Source organism: Rhamphochromis sp. 'chilingali' (assembly GCF_963969265.1).
Source record: "Rhamphochromis sp. 'chilingali' genome assembly, chromosome: 2".
Lineage (NCBI taxonomy): Eukaryota > Metazoa > Chordata > Actinopteri > Cichliformes > Cichlidae > Rhamphochromis > Rhamphochromis sp. 'chilingali'.
The window spans coordinates 23,898,570-23,916,160 of record NC_137930.1 but is presented as its reverse complement, the minus strand read 5'-3'; the positions used below and the strand labels follow the sequence as shown (position 1 = coordinate 23,916,160).

General features: G+C 41.0%; 2 protein-coding genes across 2 annotated transcripts; one reads left to right on the top strand and one right to left on the bottom strand.

Annotated features, from left to right (window-relative positions):
* Positions 1 to 704: 704 nt before the first annotated feature.
* On the top strand, positions 705 to 1,829 carry ora5 (olfactory receptor class A related 5; the record flags this gene model as incomplete). Its single annotated transcript, XM_080861613.1, has 1 exon — positions 705 to 1,829. The coding sequence occupies one exon, from the start codon at positions 705 to 707 to the stop codon at positions 1,827 to 1,829; it is 1,125 nt and encodes a 374-aa protein (XP_080717739.1).
* Positions 1,830 to 2,786: 957 nt separating this feature from the next.
* Positions 2,787 to 16,724, bottom strand: nup155 (nucleoporin 155). Its single transcript, XM_080876060.1, has 34 exons — positions 16,566 to 16,724; positions 16,140 to 16,311; positions 14,323 to 14,460; positions 14,098 to 14,194; positions 13,865 to 13,935; positions 13,695 to 13,787; positions 13,085 to 13,348; positions 12,923 to 12,996; positions 12,722 to 12,813; positions 12,506 to 12,603; positions 12,250 to 12,417; positions 12,035 to 12,135; positions 11,746 to 11,916; positions 11,525 to 11,635; positions 11,271 to 11,365; positions 11,094 to 11,179; positions 10,807 to 10,948; positions 10,582 to 10,648; positions 9,865 to 9,980; positions 9,297 to 9,394; positions 9,037 to 9,170; positions 8,724 to 8,915; positions 8,359 to 8,497; positions 8,122 to 8,257; positions 7,888 to 8,041; positions 7,703 to 7,807; positions 6,519 to 6,673; positions 6,236 to 6,365; positions 6,027 to 6,140; positions 5,767 to 5,887; positions 5,506 to 5,616; positions 5,027 to 5,163; positions 4,796 to 4,902; positions 2,787 to 3,652 (listed from the first exon to the last, which is right to left on the bottom strand). The coding sequence occupies exons 2-34, from the start codon at positions 16,279 to 16,281 to the stop codon at positions 3,514 to 3,516; spliced, it is 4,098 nt and encodes a 1,365-aa protein (XP_080732186.1). The 5' UTR covers positions 16,282 to 16,311; positions 16,566 to 16,724; the 3' UTR covers positions 2,787 to 3,513.
* Positions 16,725 to 17,591: the final 867 nt, after the last annotated feature.

The window sequence follows — 17,591 nt, the reverse complement described above, 5'->3', positions numbered from 1 at the left end:
ACCAGGAAGACCAAGGGATTAGAAGATTTAAGGATGCACAACAGTTATATTTTCAAGATTTAGCAGGCAGAGGCAGAAACTTTGTAAAATTAAAAGGACAATGTTCCTTCTCTAATCGTTAAAAAAAATCATGGAGAAAATCACAAAGTCTAGCTACAGTACAAAAGATGATAATTAGGACACTTTTGTCATGATTTCCTACGCACCAAAGATTAGTGCCGATAAACTCTCAACTGCTGGCAGGAATTCGTTCGGTCAGAGCTCCATTCACATGTCTTTGAACAAGCTTTACTTGGATTGTTGGGAAATTATGCATTTGGTGCCCGGGGATGACTGAGTGTTTCTGTTCTTTGTCTCCATACATGTCAATTATCAGAGGACTCACAGCTTTGGCTGCTGGCCCTTTAATCTCACTGTTTGTTCACTGAACTTTCAGATTTGGCTTTGGATTTACCTCTTTCTGTGTTTTACTCAGATGGCAGTTTCTATAATCTACCAGGGGAAGTTTCCTGGGAAGGCATGACATGAGAAACACACGTCCATCTCAGTGGGACTGCACAATGAAAGCTCCATGGGGTTGGGCCATTTCTCCCCTCCTCTATAAATGTCTAAAGCTAACAGCATCCTCCTCAGATTATATAAAGGTTGTGAAGCTCCCACACTGATCTAAAGGCTGACAAGTTGTTGCCTGATCTTGTGAAACAATGGAAGGGTTGATTGAAGCCATCATCAGAGCACTCATGTTTATTGCAGGGATCCTGGGAAACAACTGGCTGGCTATATGCTCCCTGCCCAGGCACAAATCCAGCATCCGCACAAACGAGGTCCTTTTCATCAATCTGGCCATCTCCAACCTCATCACCAACTACCTGGTGGACCTGCCTGACACCATGGCAGATTTTGCTGGGCGGTGGTTCCTGGGGAAGACCTACTGTGGAGTGTTTTGCTTCTGTGCTGGCCTCTCTGAAACCAGCAGCATCTTTACAACCTTCTTCATCAGTGTTTTCTGGCACCAGAAGCTGGTCGGCTCCCTGAAACGAGGCGGCGCACCGGTGCAGATGGACAGCCTGTGTCTCGTGGGCTGTCTGCTTGCTGGGAGCTGGATGGTGGCTGTGGTCTTCAGCGTCCCACACTTCTTCTTCTTCACACTGGAGGTGGCAAATGACAGCCACGAAGATTGCATAGAGATCCTCCCTAATCCAAATGCTAGGCAAATATATGAAGCAATTTATTTAACCCTGGCTAACGCTTTACCTATGGCTGGGATTGTATTCGCCAGTGCCCAGATTGTCATCACTCTGCTTCAAAACCACCAACGTATAAGGAGTCATAACTCTGATCAAACCAAGGAGATGGTTAAAGAGGAACGAAAGAGATTTGAGAGCAAACGCAACAAGGCATCGGTCAGCATCATCTCTGGTCCAACCACCTCAAAAGATCTCAGAAATTCTACATCTACAAACCACATTTATACAGGTGTGCCTGCTCCTTCCTCTCCAAACCGACAGCCATCGGGCCATAGTCTCCACAATGCTCCCCAGAACTGCAGCGTTGGAGCTCAGCCAAATCTCTCGAGGCCCTCTCAGATACCATCTAAACCCCATCCGAACTCAAGCACTCAGGTGAGAGCGGCCAAGAGCGTGGTGGCTGTAGCCAGCGTGGTGCTGGTATGCTGGCTGACTCATTTGCTTCTGCACATTACTAACAACATCCACACTTCATCAATAGTAGTGGAGGTGTCCAGCTACATCGCAGCCTCCTACACGTGCATCATTCCCTACATCTTCCTGCACGGAGTGAAAAAACTCACTTGCTCATCCAAAAGATAAAAAGACACCCAGCTCTTTCTCTTGAGCCTCAGTGTACTCTCTTTTTACTCAGCTGTCCAACACATTATATCAAACCGCTTCACTGTTTATTCATCTGCATTTATTTATACATTTTATTTCTCCTGCACTATAAAAGGCTAGATCCAAATCGGTCAGCACACCGTTTTACAAAGAGGACAGAGGAGTCAGAACTCAGACCTATTTTAAGCAAATTTTTCGAAGGCTTTGCAATGCCCACAGTTAGAACAAGCTCTCTGGTCATTTCAGAGTGACAGAGTGTGAATAGTTTCACTGTGACTGGTTGTACGCTTAACAGAAGGTACTGTCATCTTTATTGTATCTGAGATTACATCGTCACAAATAAAAGATGGCTTTTTGCTTGTACCAACAGTTTGCCATATGTTCAGTTTGCTACTTTTCAGCTATAAAAACACATATCTGACAATCATGGGTCTAAAACAATCAAATGGAAAATGTTTACACATACTCCAGGAAAACCCTGTATTTGTTCTGGCTTAGGTTTCTACAAAAACATTCAAGCATTAGGAAAACAGATGCAAACCTTCAGACATTTTCCCTCACAGACATTATGCATGGCTTACTATACTGGAGCGTGTGCAAGTATACCAACAAAAATAAACCCAACATCAGGTCAAAATCTGTTTATTTCTCATGAGGCTAAGAATCAAAACACAATTGTGTACTCCAACACACAGCTAATTGTAATTTAGCAATTACTGCCTTGTAGGGTTGATGTTTCTAAGAAAGCATGAGTGAGGGAGTCAATTAAAGATAATTATGTAAACAGTGTCACATCCACCCAAAGCAATTAAATGCCCCTTTCTGCTGATCATTTGTAGAGTTTCACACAGATATATCTCAACCAAGAACACGTGTGTGTCTAGTTCACAGACAACACCTAGTTTCTGTGTAGTGTTTTGAAAACATCCTCAAAAGTTCTGTTTTATTTCATTAAAAATGAGTTTTATTTATTTTTCTTCCAAGTGGGCCAAAGTTTGCAGAGTTAAAAAATCGTTCTGCTTTCAAAACAATCACAAAAAAAGCACTCACACACAATGGCACCGTTAAATCTAACGCCCAAGCAGACAAAACATTCATTGTAAATAATAAAATGAAATGTGTAAATGACTCGTGGCAGAAACGACGGCATTATGGCCAAGTTATGTACATAATTACAACATATAAAACTAAACTGTTTGCAGACAGGCAATAGAACAATCAAAATCATTCCCCTGTGAAGAAATGGCTTCAGTTGGGGACATTTTACCAGAAAAATCAACCATCACATAACTGCATTTCCACTATAACCAATAAGCTGTAAAATTTAAAGGGATTTCATATTTGTGATGAAAAAAGTGTCTTCTCATCTTTAGATATATGACTGTTATTTGCACACAATGCAAATAACAGTCATTCTTTCCAAGGTTGTATTTCTGCATAATGTTTAAACTAACAAAATGTATCAAATAAGTTATAAAAACCTGTCTCTCCAAGCTGCAAAACAAACTGGAGGGGAAAAAAGAGCCAAACTCTACTTTGTAATACAAACGTCATCATCATATTGTCCTTTGCTGACAATGTAAACACACTTTAAATCAGCAGTTTTCACTTAAGGCCAACAGGGCAACACCCACAAGTCACCCGTCTCTTGACCACAGTTACATCAGTGGAGTTTCTCCAGCTTTGCCTGCAGGGACTTGAAGTTGCCGATGGTTTGTTGAAGGACAGAGTTTGGGCTCAGGGACTGCAGCTCCACGAGGTAACCGCAGATGTTGTCAAGACACACGTTAGTGAAGCGACGTCTGCAAAAAACAAAACAAAAACAACTTTGCAATGTTTGGAAATGGGATGCTTCATATAGTCTTAGTGAACTCTGACCTGAATAAATCACAGAGAAATGATCAAAGTGCAAACTAAACATCACACGTGGCCAAACGAGGTGAGGTTTTACATGTTTGTCCACGGTATCTGACTGCCTGCTGGGAGCTGGCATGATGGGCATGATCTGTTGCTTAGAAACAGCAAAAATGCATCACACTGAAGAGGGGGGGGGGGGGGAGGGGGGGGGGGGGTACAAAAAACACTAGTGTGATCAAGATAAGACCTGTATTTAAAGCGTGATCATTTTGCTCCTTTTATGGAACATTTAATACATTTTCTATTTTTGGTGTAAAATTAGAAAATGTATTCACTTACTTAAAAAAAAAAGTTCAGCGTCATTACTCTCTGTTACGCTTTTTAAGTACTTTCTTCCTGTGCTCACAGCATTTAAAATTTAGCTTAAGATTTTATCTAAAGTCTTGAAAATAAACCAAGATCATACTTTCCGGTGTAAATGTCTCGCCAGACTCGTCCCTGGAGAATTTATATTTTAACGTACCAACTACACATGTGCATAGCCAGCCTGCTCGTGCATTGGATCTGCAGCTGTCCTTGTCCAAAATGGAGAATAATCTGGGCCTGAGAGGTTCTCAGTTCTGATCTTCACCCCCAATGAGTAAACAAAAGCATGCCTCTTATGACTTCTTTGTATGTAATCTCGGTTAAAGTTTCACAGGTTCATCTGTAGTACAAGAGAGATTAAGGGATTGTGTTTTAACTGCCTCTGCGCAAACTTAAACTCCCTATTCCAGTACTATTTAATATTAGTGGTTTTTATTGTATATGGTTCATTTTCATGGACTTTTAAATGGCTTTAAACAGTGTGCTTTTTTTCCTTTCAACATCTGTCCAGGGGACAAAAGTTCAACAGAGATTTAACCAACACTGGCACATGTACAGTAATGTTGATGAATGTGTATCGTCTCTAAAAGAAATAAAATAATCAGCTTACACACTGACTGATGGCAACAGTTGTGATAGTAATGCTCACTGGGGACCTTAGGTTAATGCTGTGAACACTACCGCAGCCACTACAGGCCAGGAGCTGAACAGACCGTAATTACCTGTCATAAGTTGGTACCCTGCTGGGGTCTTCTACATATCCTGAGAGAAGTACATGGATACACTCCACTAAATGAAGCGGTTTCCTCAGACGTTGCCAGCAAGGATCCTATGAAAAATTTAGAAACAAACAAACAAAGGGTTGGTTTTTTTGATTCATTGAGATAGGTGGATCATTACTGAACAGACTAAAAGAAAGTTCAGCTTAAAAAGTCACAGGGTACTGCATGTACCCGAGTTTTGAAGAGCTGGTCATAGACTTCCAACAGACGTGGCAACTGCACTCCAATCTCCTGCATAGTGGATGTAACGAATCCCACATCCCAGTTGAGCCGGCAAACCTCCTGCTCCAGGAACTTTACTAGAAACTCTGCAATCACAGGACACATCAGCTCCTTAGCATCGCATACTCAGCAATATGTTCACTCCCGGGTACGTAATTGATTATGTGCATGCATGCAAGTACCGATGATTTATATAAAATTAATAAATGCCTCCATAGGCATGACAAGCTTGAACATGCTGGTTATAAAAAGGAGGATAATTAAACAATTGCCTTAATCACCAACATGACCCTACAGACCTGCACACCAGAGACATGCTGACATAAATGATGCTAAAGGGAACTCCAATTATATTACTGTTGACAAAATTTTAAAGTGCAAGCTGGCAAATTTTAATCAGACTAAAACTCAATGTAATTACAGCTTACCCAAAGGGAAATATCTCGGTGTCCCAGCATAAATCTTTCCAAGCGATACCAGCTTCAGATTAAGAGACCTCATTCTATCTACTGGACTCATGGCCACAGTATCTTCCAGTTCTGAAAGAGAGAAGAGGCATAAGTGAGATATAAAGCATGCAAAAAAATACATAAATATAAAGCAGAAAGGGTGTGTGTGGGTGTGAGAGGGGGGGGGGGGGTGGGGGTGTCCCAGGTTGCATTTTTGCAGGATCTTGACATTTCGCTCACCTTTCTCCAAAATCTCCTGCCACAGCGAGTGCACCAGGATCGGGTCAGAGTGTCCAGCGCAGTGAATGATGGCCAGTTTGCATTCAGACAATTTGAAATGATCGGCAAACTCTCCATAGAGCTATGCAACAAAAACAGTTCCACAAACAAATTTCTATTCACTGTAAAAACAAAACTCTTTATCCATCACCTTTAAATTAGGGCTAGCGTGTTAAAATACTCCTAAAAACACTCTTCTCTGTTCCACAGTTGCACGTTACCTTTGTGATGTCCATTAGTTCCGAGTCCAACTGAGAGATGACATTTTTCACAGAGGGATGATGGGAGTACTGTCTGATCAAGGTTTCCTGTATCTGTACTTGGATACGCACAAGCTATGGCAGACAGGAAGTAGACAGAGCGTGAGCAGAATGTGCTGAATTTCAGGCTAGGATTTCTTTCACTGTAAGCGTTACAACGTCAGGGTTACCTCCATCTTCTCCTCCAGCTCATGGAGGAACTCTCCGTCAGATGCCTGAGCTGAGATAGAGGATGAACTCTTCGCAGACAGGATGGCTCGAGCGATGTACTCCAAACGCTGCTTCAGTGAGATCTCCGTGCTACATGATCAGAGTGCAAACATCAAGGTACTTTTTCTAAATTGTTTTTTAATAAGTTGAATATAACGTATACACTTGCTGAAGGAGGTGGCCAATTTTCCATGTAAATGTGTTGCATGTTGTGGCGTTGGCATTGTACTGCTGTGTCCGAACCTGTGCATGTCGGCGAGGCGGGCCAGTACGTGGGCAGCTTTGCCAAAGTTACGATTCTTCTCGTAGTAGCGCCACAGGAGGTCCATATTATGAACTTTACTCTGGTCCTGCTTGATCATATGCATCAGATGTTCTTCCAAGTATGGAGAATTCACCTGGACCGCAGAGCACAGGGACAAACACGGGTATCATATACTGGTGTGCAATCACCATGACAATGCCAAAAGGCATCTTCAATTTGTTCATACACAAATGTGTGGAGGTGTAAAAAATAAAACTGCAAGAATCAGAGTAAAACAACACTGAATATGCAGTAAAATGTTAGATTTAAACATTTTTCTATTCATTTTTTTTATTATTTTAGGGGAGTTTTTACGTCAAGTGAAAGACATTTTAGGAATCAAACATTTTTTATTTTTTTAAAAAAAAATGTAGTTTCAACTTGCCTTGATAAGTATTTAAATCGGTTTTAATTCTCCTAGTTTTTTTATACACCAGTTGATTTTTATACATCTTCATTTATATATTTTTTTCATAAAACAATTTCTTTGAATGAAATTGAGGTGCAAAAGCTTTGGATGAATCAATAAAAAGGAGATGTGAAACATTCATGAATAAATAGAAAGGTCATTTGGGAAAGCAAATAAATGAGGAGCTTTATTTAAAAATCTAAATAATAATCTACAAACAAATTAAAACTAGAAATTAATTCATTACTTGATTAATTTGAATTTAAAGAAACTATTTTTTCCTTTCATTTGTTCCCTTATAAATTTCAGATTTTCTCAGCACCTGTCTTCCATGTATATTAGCTGTTATGTTTGGGGCAATAAAATCTGGTTGAAAATAGAATCTAAACCATGGGTGGGCAACTCCAGGCCTCGAGGGCCGGTGTCCCAGCAGGTTTTAGATGTGTCCTTGAACCAACACAGCTGATTTAAATGGCTAAATTAGCTCCTGAGGTTCTCCAGAGGCCTGGTAATGAACTAATCATGTGATTCAGGTGTGTTGACCCAAGGTGAGATCTAAAACCTGCAGGACACCGGCCCTCGAGGCCTGGAATTGCCCACCCCTGATCTAAACTGATGTAAGAACCGATGTCTGCCAACTAAAAAGAGAAAGAAAAATGAAAAGGTAAAACAAGCTTTACTGAAACAAAACATTTACGAGCAAGCAGACAGTACCTCGAGCAGCTTGTCAGTCAGGTCGGCCTGAATCAGCCAGTTGTAGAGCGCGATGTGAAACAGCTCGTCCTGAGACCTCTGGGCCAAACCCAGCATCTGCTCAAACTACACAGGAACAGATTTTTTATTAGAAATGAAGATGATACACAGTGCAGCAGAAAGAAATGAGAGAAACTCCTACTCACATGAGCTGTCGCTTCCTCATTGCTGAGCATGTTGGGGTCCGAGGTCATGACAGGAGGACCGGGCTGTTTAGGGACACTGGGGGACTGTGGGGCAGCTTTGCTCTGGTTCACCAGCTCCTGCATGGTGTCTGTGATGCACTTATAACATGAAAGTCTGGAGGTTTAAAAAGCAAAGATAAAGAACGGTGATGACTACATCTCTGATGTGGGTGATTTGTTTAAGGCTTCTTCTACCTTTCCTGGAAGGCCTGCTGTCCCACTCTGTCCTGCTCAGGTTCTCCATTCTTGTAGAAATGAGGCCCTAGCCTCTGTGGATCCTTCTTCTCTGCCGCAGTGAGACACAACTCCAGGATTCCCTCGTAGAAACGCACTGAGAAGATAAGCAGCGTTAGAAAATAAATCTCACGAACAGTATATATATATATATATATATATAAACAGAGATAGTGGAGATGTCTTGCATCTCCTTACCCTGTCTGTACTGGGAGCAAACAAGTGGGAGGTCTGTGTGCTGGCTGATCTGTTGGTAGAGCCGTAAAGACTCTCTCAGTGTTCTCTCTTTATCTGCTTTATTCTGGATCTGCTTGGAGCTCTGCAGCAACTCATTAGCCTGAGTGGGGGACAAGAGCAAATTCAGTGCTGAGACACATGAATCGATGTGGATAAATCAATAACCTCTTAGTACAAGACCTCATTGCCTTAAAAAATACCATGATTATAAGAAATGTGAAAACAAGACGCACACATCAATAAAGTAAGAATGTGATACCCCTGAAGCAGCAATAATCGTAACTATACTTAACACAGAGGTGGAAAAAAAAGGTGTGTGTATGAACCTTGGAGCAAACGCTGTCATCGCTGCTGTACAGCAGCGGACAGATGTCACGCAGGTGATTGCTGATAGCATCCACGGAGGCGTTATCTTTGATATAGACATTAATGAGTCCTGTGATGAGCGCTCCAGATAACTCCTTGCCCCTTATCACAACATCTTTAAAACTTGCTCCCTTCATCTGCTCTTGAAACTCCTGCAAATAACAAGAAATGGCAGAATGACAAAGGAGCACTCCAAAAACAACGGGGAGCTTCAATTGAATACCAGGTTTTACTGCAGGGGTATGAGCATCTGTTTGCAGTGCACATATGCACCTTTGGCAGCTCAGACATAATGAGGCTGAACTGATGATCACAGAGAAGCTTCCAGAGGGCCAGAGTCTGATATGAGCGATGCACTAACTGCTGGATGGCCTGCAGGGACACTTTCTCATAGACTTGAGCCTTGGCTGGAAACGGAAATGACAAAGGAAAAAAAAAAAAAAACTTACACTGTGTTTCCTTTCCCACATTTATATATAGTGTAATAAAAAAAATATTCAGGGGAAAAAATGAAGCCTGTATTCATGACTCACTGTGATATTTCCTCTGGAGTTCCTGCTGAACCTGCTGAGAGCTGGCTCCATCAGGACGCATGAATCCCAGCAGCCTTTGCTGCAGGTTGGCAGGGGAGCTGAAGATAAGAGGAAACAACACAGATGTTATACAAGAGAGATAGGAAACAAGAGTCTGTTGAAGTATATTTTTATCTTTTTAGCATCTACAGATCCTGTTTTGTGCATTAACATCAAAAAGGAAAGTGTCTTGGTTTTTTGAGGGTTTTGAACAGAAGCTAGTTTGAGGGGACGTCTCATCTAAACAGAACTTCATTTGATACCTTTTTCAGTCCTTAATCACCTGAGCTGAACTGTTCTCCGCAGACTAAAACATTCAGCAAAGTTAAACCATCTGTTCATATCCCAGCTGGTGTTACATCATGTATTCTGCTCACTGAACTGAAGGAAATCTTTAATTCTTTTTACATTTATATTATTCTACTCCTTTAATTTGAAGGCAATGTTGCAAAAGATCTAACAACTTTCTGAGGTATCAATACAGCTATTAACTCAAAATAAGAATAAACAAATCTGTAAGGAGCTTCACCTTGCAGCACCGAGAGAGGAGGGACTGAACTGAGAGTTTTTATCCAGAAACTCCTGCAAGCCGCAGAGCTCGTGAAGGACTGACTCCACATCAAATGAATTAACACTGCTTTCCAACTGTGGGGGTAAAGGATGAAAGCTAGTGTTAATTATTAACAACATGTAAGAGATAGGAATAGTTTTATTTACTTAGCGCCATTCAAAATAAAAATCACAAGGAGCTTCACATCAAATAAAAACCACAAAAGAAGGACAATAAGGACAAATAAAATGCTAAATGAATCCACTGAGCTCACAGATTGAATTCTAAACTTGATTGGGAGCAATGAGATCAGTAGAGGTATGACATGGGAACGTTTGGGAGGATCTTCTGTAGATCATCCAAACTGCAGACGATCTACCTGCCTCAGTAAAAGCTCGTTAAAGAGTGAATTACAGGACAGATTTAGAAATAAAACTAATATTTCTCAGCTGACGAAAGCAAGAACAAACCAGGTCCTTAACATGCAAATCCAGTGGCAAGCACCAATCAAGTGTCAAAGACAAGATCTCTAATAAAAGGAAAGCTAATCCAGATTTCGAATGAACCAGGGGGACGGGCTGACAGGGGCACAAATTTTATTTCCATTCAACCGGAGAAAATTATCTTGACATCCAAGATTTTTTTTACAATCCAAACAATTCTGCTGTGAGTAAATGTAACTGTAATGTTACTTACAATACTGACAGTCTGATTCCCTTTGCTGATAGTTTTCTCGACAGCAAGGCTGCCATCCCAAATATTTCTGTTCAGAGTCAGCAGGAAAACAGGAGAGGAAGACATGTGACTCAGCAGTTTAAGGACAACATCAACACACATCAGCAACCAAAGCTTTGAATCAGAGGCTGAGTATTTAAGCTGTGACCCAGAAAAATGTGACAAATGATGACAGGCTTTACTAACCCGAGAATGCGTGCAAAGTAGATGCAAATGCCGTTGTGCTTCCCGGAGAAAATCACCTCAGGGCCAGCTGACATAGGTGTGATGGGGGCAGAGCCAGACTGCATTGATGCAAAGGGTGTGGCCAGTGCTGGGGGTATAATACCTGAAGGGGGCATTAATAATGCACGATGGTAAATATTATAGTTAGCGATTAAAATGATTGTTTTCTTCACGTACAGATCTTGTTTTGCATGATTTGGTCACATCCCACCAGCCAGGTGGACACAGCAAAATGTTTGTTCATTTACCCGGTGCTGGAGAGCTCATCACAGGCCCAACAGTACTGGGTGACGCCAAGGCTGCAGGAAATCTCATCTGTGCTTCTCCTCCATATCTGATCAAAATAGTAAAAAACAGCACTGACTTTAGTTTGTGCACACTGTGAACGACTGGAAATATTTACATATATCAAACCATTAACTGACCTGAAGAAGGCTCTGGTAGCCCATTGTGAAACCTCTCTGTCGCAAGCAGCACTGGAGCAAGCGAGGATTAAGGCTGTGGCACAAGCCTGCTCCTCCTGTACAGAAAACAGTAATGATTCAAAAATATGTTGCATGTGATGAAGGTGTCTGTTTGTCACAAAGGCTGCTAGCTAGTCACATGCATAGGCTTACTGCTACATGGTATGATAAGGGGATTATAAAACATTACACAGTGATTGTCATTGTGATTTTACCCGGTGGAGCTTGAAGAAGCGTTCAATTTCTTCACTTTCCCCTCCAGCACAGCTCACCAGGAGGTGACGGAGCTGATCTACTGGTCTCAGCTTTTGAAAAATATGACTCCCCTGAAGGAGATTTGACACTTTTAGTTGTACAGTTATGATAATGTCTTGTCACACTGTAACAAGATTAAGTTTACGTATGCAACATGAAGCATCATGACAACAATTTTAACCTTTGCAGAGAGGAGGACAAACTTCTGTGGAGGGATGTTGTGCTGCTGGACCACCACAGGAGAACTGGTGATGGGGATATGGTCCTTGTTCAGCGGAGTAAAAAAATTGGCCGGTCGCTCCTCATTAATGGCACAAAGAGCCCAAGAGTGTCCATCTACATTAGACATCATCTGCAATGCAACATGTGCAGCGAACATGACAGATAAACTGATCAGTATCTAACAAAGTGCCAAAGAAAGGGAAAACATACATTTAATTTATTCATTGCATGACTTTTTTTGTGCTAACCTGCGTCTCCATTAAGGGCTTCTTGAATGGAAAGGAGTCGTGATTGATGCACCACAGAATGTCACTGTCCTCTGTCTCAGAAGCAGCCATAAGAAGAACACCTGATAGATTTCAAATGTATTAAAGACAGATGTGGTTCCTTGCCAACGAAGCCCCGGTACGTTACTGAACGAACAAATAAATGATTCAGGATCTGAGTGCCATTTGCTTATTACCTTTGCTGTGTAGTGCCTTATGTACTTTGGAGGGTTTCTGGAGGGTAGAGGAGGCAGAAAAACCTGGAGGAAGGCGAACGTGTACCATAGCTAGTAGGCTAGGTCGCACTGCAACGTTCTTCTGGTGCGGAGGTGCAAAAGGTGTAGTGCTGAAGTAGAGACGCACACCTGCAGAAACACAGTATCAGTACAGACCGATACATAATGCACGTATTCTAGTATTTCATCTCATACTGATTAATATTTCATAACATACCTGCGTGGGTGACGGCAAGAAGATGGCAATCTGAGGACTCTGATCTGTCAATCACAGAGATCTGTACGATGGGTTTGAAGACCGAACGATCTATTGTCCTGAAAATGGAAAAACTGAATTTTTCAAATAGGCAGAGAAAAAAAAAGAAATACTCTCCTCTGAGCGGATAACAACACAAAAAGAAGCTTGATTGATGTTTATTAAACTAAAACATGCCTCGCAATGTTTCCAGCAGCCGCAACAATTGAACTCTGTGACATTGTTGCCACGCGACTCATTCCTTGCCCGTCAGCACCCAGGTCATACACCTGAAAAATATGAAAGTATTTCATTATTTAAAACGACAGGTGATTACTGCACATTTATTGCTTTCCGGGCCGATCAGAAAGATATGTACGCACAAAATGTGCCTCATACCTGAAGGACACCTTTTTCTGAGCGTGTGAAAAGTGTGTTACGAGAGTTATCTATTGCAATCTGCACAATGGGATCTGTGGAGAGAAGCAACAAAATGTTCCAGTCAGCTTTAATCAGGCAGATATATTTCACTCCACCTGGAAACGTGAACCTGCTCCTTACCATCTTCAGAGAAGGAGAACTGAAGAACAGAAGGGATTAGGAAGGACAGAGAGCTCTTAGAGTGGTTGATTTTTCTGCAGCGTTGGCTCAGCCAGCCTGCCTCAGCCTGGTAAGCGATCTCATAGAGGCAGCCGTCCTTCCCCGCCATAAAGATGCGTCCCAGATCTGTGGAGGTGATGGATAGGATGTAGGTGTTGTCTGTGGGGATTGAAAACAGAGGGTCTGGTAGCAGCTGCATCCCACCAGACATGCTGTCATTCAACCCTGAAACAAGAGAGAGACACAAATATGACCCAGATAAACCAGCGTAAGCACATCATGATATCATAGGCACTACTCCCATTACCCAACTCTGACATCCATACAAATATCCTCACACCGATTCTTAAAAGTGTGCTTGTCTGGCATTTGTTGTTATATAGCTGACAATGTAAATGGTAACAAACTGAATACATGCCTTTAAAACAGCTGGATATAATTTAATGTACTGCTGCTTAATACCAGGGTTGCTGCAGGATTTGAGATGGAATGTGTAACTATTAATGTTAAAAGGAAAACCTTTTCTTTTACCTACAAAATATTACAAAAATTCTGATGAGGAATCACTTACCAGCTTGACCTTTGGGGAAACTGAGCCCAAGGATGACCACGTCCACAGAAGTGGCCAATACTAAGAGGTAGTGAATGTGTGGCTGTAAAATCCCTGAGAAAAGAAAAACAGAACCCATAAGAATTACTCAAACAAAAGATGACAAATGCTTTGCGAGTGCCTAGGCGTACCTTGTTTTGGTTTTACTAGGCCGACTGCCAAAATAGTTTCAATCAGGCCATCAAAATAGGCCACGTCTCCTCTGCAAGGAATAAAAAAAGAGAAAAAAAAATGCCTCAACTCCTGGTTTTATCATCAATAAAGACTCAACAAAAATATTATTACTAATAATATTAGCAGAGTTTGTGCACTCGACTTGGTTTGTAAAAGTCAGTCAGTCCTGTTTTATCCAAGAGGTACGCACCCATCTTCGTAATTCCACATAAAGATGTCATTGTCGATTGTAAGCCACGCTCGAGAAATTTCAGGGAAAACTCCCATCATGCAGTTGAACTGCATGTCTACAAGTTGGTTAAGCTGAAACTCGTATTACTTGTGGAACAAACACAAGTGCAATGAACATATTTTCTACTCGATATGTCAGATGAAAATCATTGCATTTGTTTTTCCTGAATGAACGAAAGGATACGGCTGAATTGCTCCACGAGCTCAGGTGGCAGAGGGACTCGGCGGACTGCACTGAGCTCTGGCAGGTTAGGCACACTGAGTAAACCAGGCCCCTGGAGTGGGTAGTCCATATCTGACACCCCGGAGAGGGACGGCATATCTGTGAAGAACAACAGGAAGTCTGTTTATAGTATTAAGTTTTTCTCCATCACTGTAAAATAAGGTAAGCAATATAGTTGTTGAAATATATAAAGATGTTACACTGAAAGGTGTTAAGACAATAATTCATTCTATATCAACTGACCAAATGCATCAAGCTTGGCCGTCTCTGGTTTTCCTGAAGAAAATTCCAGGACTACACTTCCAAATAAGGAAGCTGACAGGCTTTAGCTTTTAGCCTAGTGCATGACACTCACATTGTGAAATTTAAGCTCTCTTAAATACCATCTGTAAAAATATATATTTTTTAAAAGTCATGCTGAGAAAGTGAGGCTGAAGTTATAAACAAAGACACCAAATCTTTGCAAAAAAAAGAAAAAAGAAGAAGAAGTAACAATTAAGTTGTTACGGTGATGTTTTGGCGGGTTTTCTGGGGGGGCGGGTCTGGAATATCAACGAACCATTCATCTGATATGAGTAATTTGGTAGTACAGAAAACACCTCATATACGGAAATCTGTGTTCCAAAAACTATTAAAATTTTCATCAAAATTCACGCTGTCAGAAATATATGTTGAACTTCAGCTACACTTTTGAAATTCCATATTCCTTCAGTCACATCAGCAGATATTTGGCCTAAAATATTTGAACGACTACTTAGCTACTAGGAGAACTACCTACAATATATGAAAATGGCTCCACAGAAAATGGTGTCTTAAAAATGCCCCCTAAACACAAAAACAAACTGATAATAAGGAGCGCAGTTAGCACTGTTGTCTCACAGCAAGAAGGCACCGGGTTCAAATCCAGTGTGGCGTTTGCATGTTCTCCCAGTGTCCCCTGGTACTCCAGCTTCCTCCCACAGTCCAAAGACATGCATGGGGTTAGGTTAATAGGTGATTGCCTAAACTTCTAAAGGTGTAAATGTGAGAGTTAATGGTTGCCTGTCACTATCTGCTAGCCCTTCAACAGACTGGAAACATGTCAAAGGTGTACCCTGGCTTTCGAATTTTTGTCAGGAAGATCAGAGATGGTTAGGCTGAGAATTTTATCCAAAACTTGGTCAAGTGATATGAAATAATTCCAATGTGAACTTTGCATTTCCCTTATCTATCTTTTTAACTACTGAGCAACAGAATAATTTAGCCCCTTAAAATAAAATACCATGATGCAAGCGTAACATAGAGATGCTTCATTTGCTTATAAATCTGTGGAGCAGATTTCGCTTTCCTCCTTTTACAGTTAAATAAAATAATAATAATAACCAAACAAAAAAAGAATCACATATGGAGAATACATTCTTACAATGAGATGATCTACGGGAGTTTAACCAAATATTTTGATAAAGCTTTTTGCCTTAAATCATTTAATTAAAAAAAAAAAACCCTAAGTGCTAAACCTTCACATTTTCATGCTTTTCAACACATCACCCTGAACTTTTTAAACTGTCTCTCTTCACCCAAACACATCCATATTTCCCACAGTCACTCCTGAAATCTGTATTTTACACACACATGAGCAACAACTGCTGCTCAGATCCTCTGTAGGAAAGTTTTGTCCAAAACCTCCTGCAACATTTGCTTTCACCGACATTATCCATCCCAGTTTTTCCTCTACTCTTAGTGTTGCATGAGCTGTAAACAAACAGCTATCATTAGGTCTTTCCTTCGCCTTAGCTTACTGTGTGAGGGGACTCCGAGCAGTTCTGACAGGTCGGGAAAGCATCGGTCATCCTGCAGGTGTCTGTCGATGAGCCGTGAGGAGTTCTCCAGGGCTTCAGCGAGCGCAGCGGCGGGGCTGCTGGGTCCAGCGGGGGACGGCATGGCTGGGCAACCACCGCTCACCTATCCTATCTGCACAAAAAGCAGTTCACAATTAATCGACTGCACAATTTGGCCAGATGCCCTCCGTAAATACCCGAGAGAAATAATCAAGCGATACACCAAAAACTTTAACTTTTTTTTTTCCAGTTGCTGCTAGCTAATGTTAGCTAGTTGACAGAACACCGGTTAGCTTTCTGCTGCCACTATGAACCTATTATTTAGCATACAGCTAACTGCCAGCTAAGAGTGAAATAAAGCATTTAAAAGTGCGGTCATTGCTTTACCCAAATGAAACGATTCCGCGTGTTTCTGGTGTGTTAGGTCAACGAGTTGAGTTGATCAGTTGAGCAGCAAAATTCAAAGAATTACCCCCAATACACATATACAGCTAGCAGCCCGCCAACCTCATGCACAGGAGTAGAGAAAGGGTTATTTCCGGTGTAACTTCTTCTTCGTCTCCTTCAGAGTGTGTTGTACTGCCATCCACCAAAGATACACAAGAAGAGCTGTAAAATATTCCGCAAAATAACCACTTAAACCATTGAAAGACGTGCTGTATTCTGTTTCATCTGCAGTGCTGTTTCAAATAACGATGTTTTCAAATCTACGTATTCAATTGTTCTTGTAAATTTGATTTTTTTTAAACGTGAGACGCTCATTCTACAAAGGTCAGCAGTTTTAGTTTCTCAAGCAGAAACGCAACTTTTATGTTTTATTATGCATTCAAAAAAGGTTTGCAATCAAAAATTAAACCTTCGAGTGTAACATAATGTTTTATTGCAAAAAATAGTGATTAATTATGAATATGTGTAATGTGTGCTGAATCTCATGATACAACGATAAACTAATGACAGATACTAAGTATGGTTTTATTTCAAACAGATCAACATCACTGGCATTATTAAACTAAACACGTCACAAACTCCCTAGACAAAACAAACAAACAAAAAAAAACCCAGTGTGTTTGGGCTATCAAGAAAGGCGTTTTATACAATAGATCATGATATTTTAATAACAAATAATTGATTCAGTGGCATCACGGTGTAGTTTTAAATTTGGTTGGGAGTTAGTTAAGAAACAAACAATAGTTTGTGAAGTTAAATGATTGTTACTCCGTATGTATGGACATTGCTTGTGGCCTCCCCCAGGGGTCAGTGTTGGGCCCCAATTGTTGTTCAAAAGTTACACAGTACATCAATGTGAGGTGTCCACCGTGTTAAAAATGCTAGTTTTTGTTGATGACACTAATATGTTCTTCTCTTGTATTGATTTGTAATATGTACTGGATGAGATGATGATAAATATTTGAT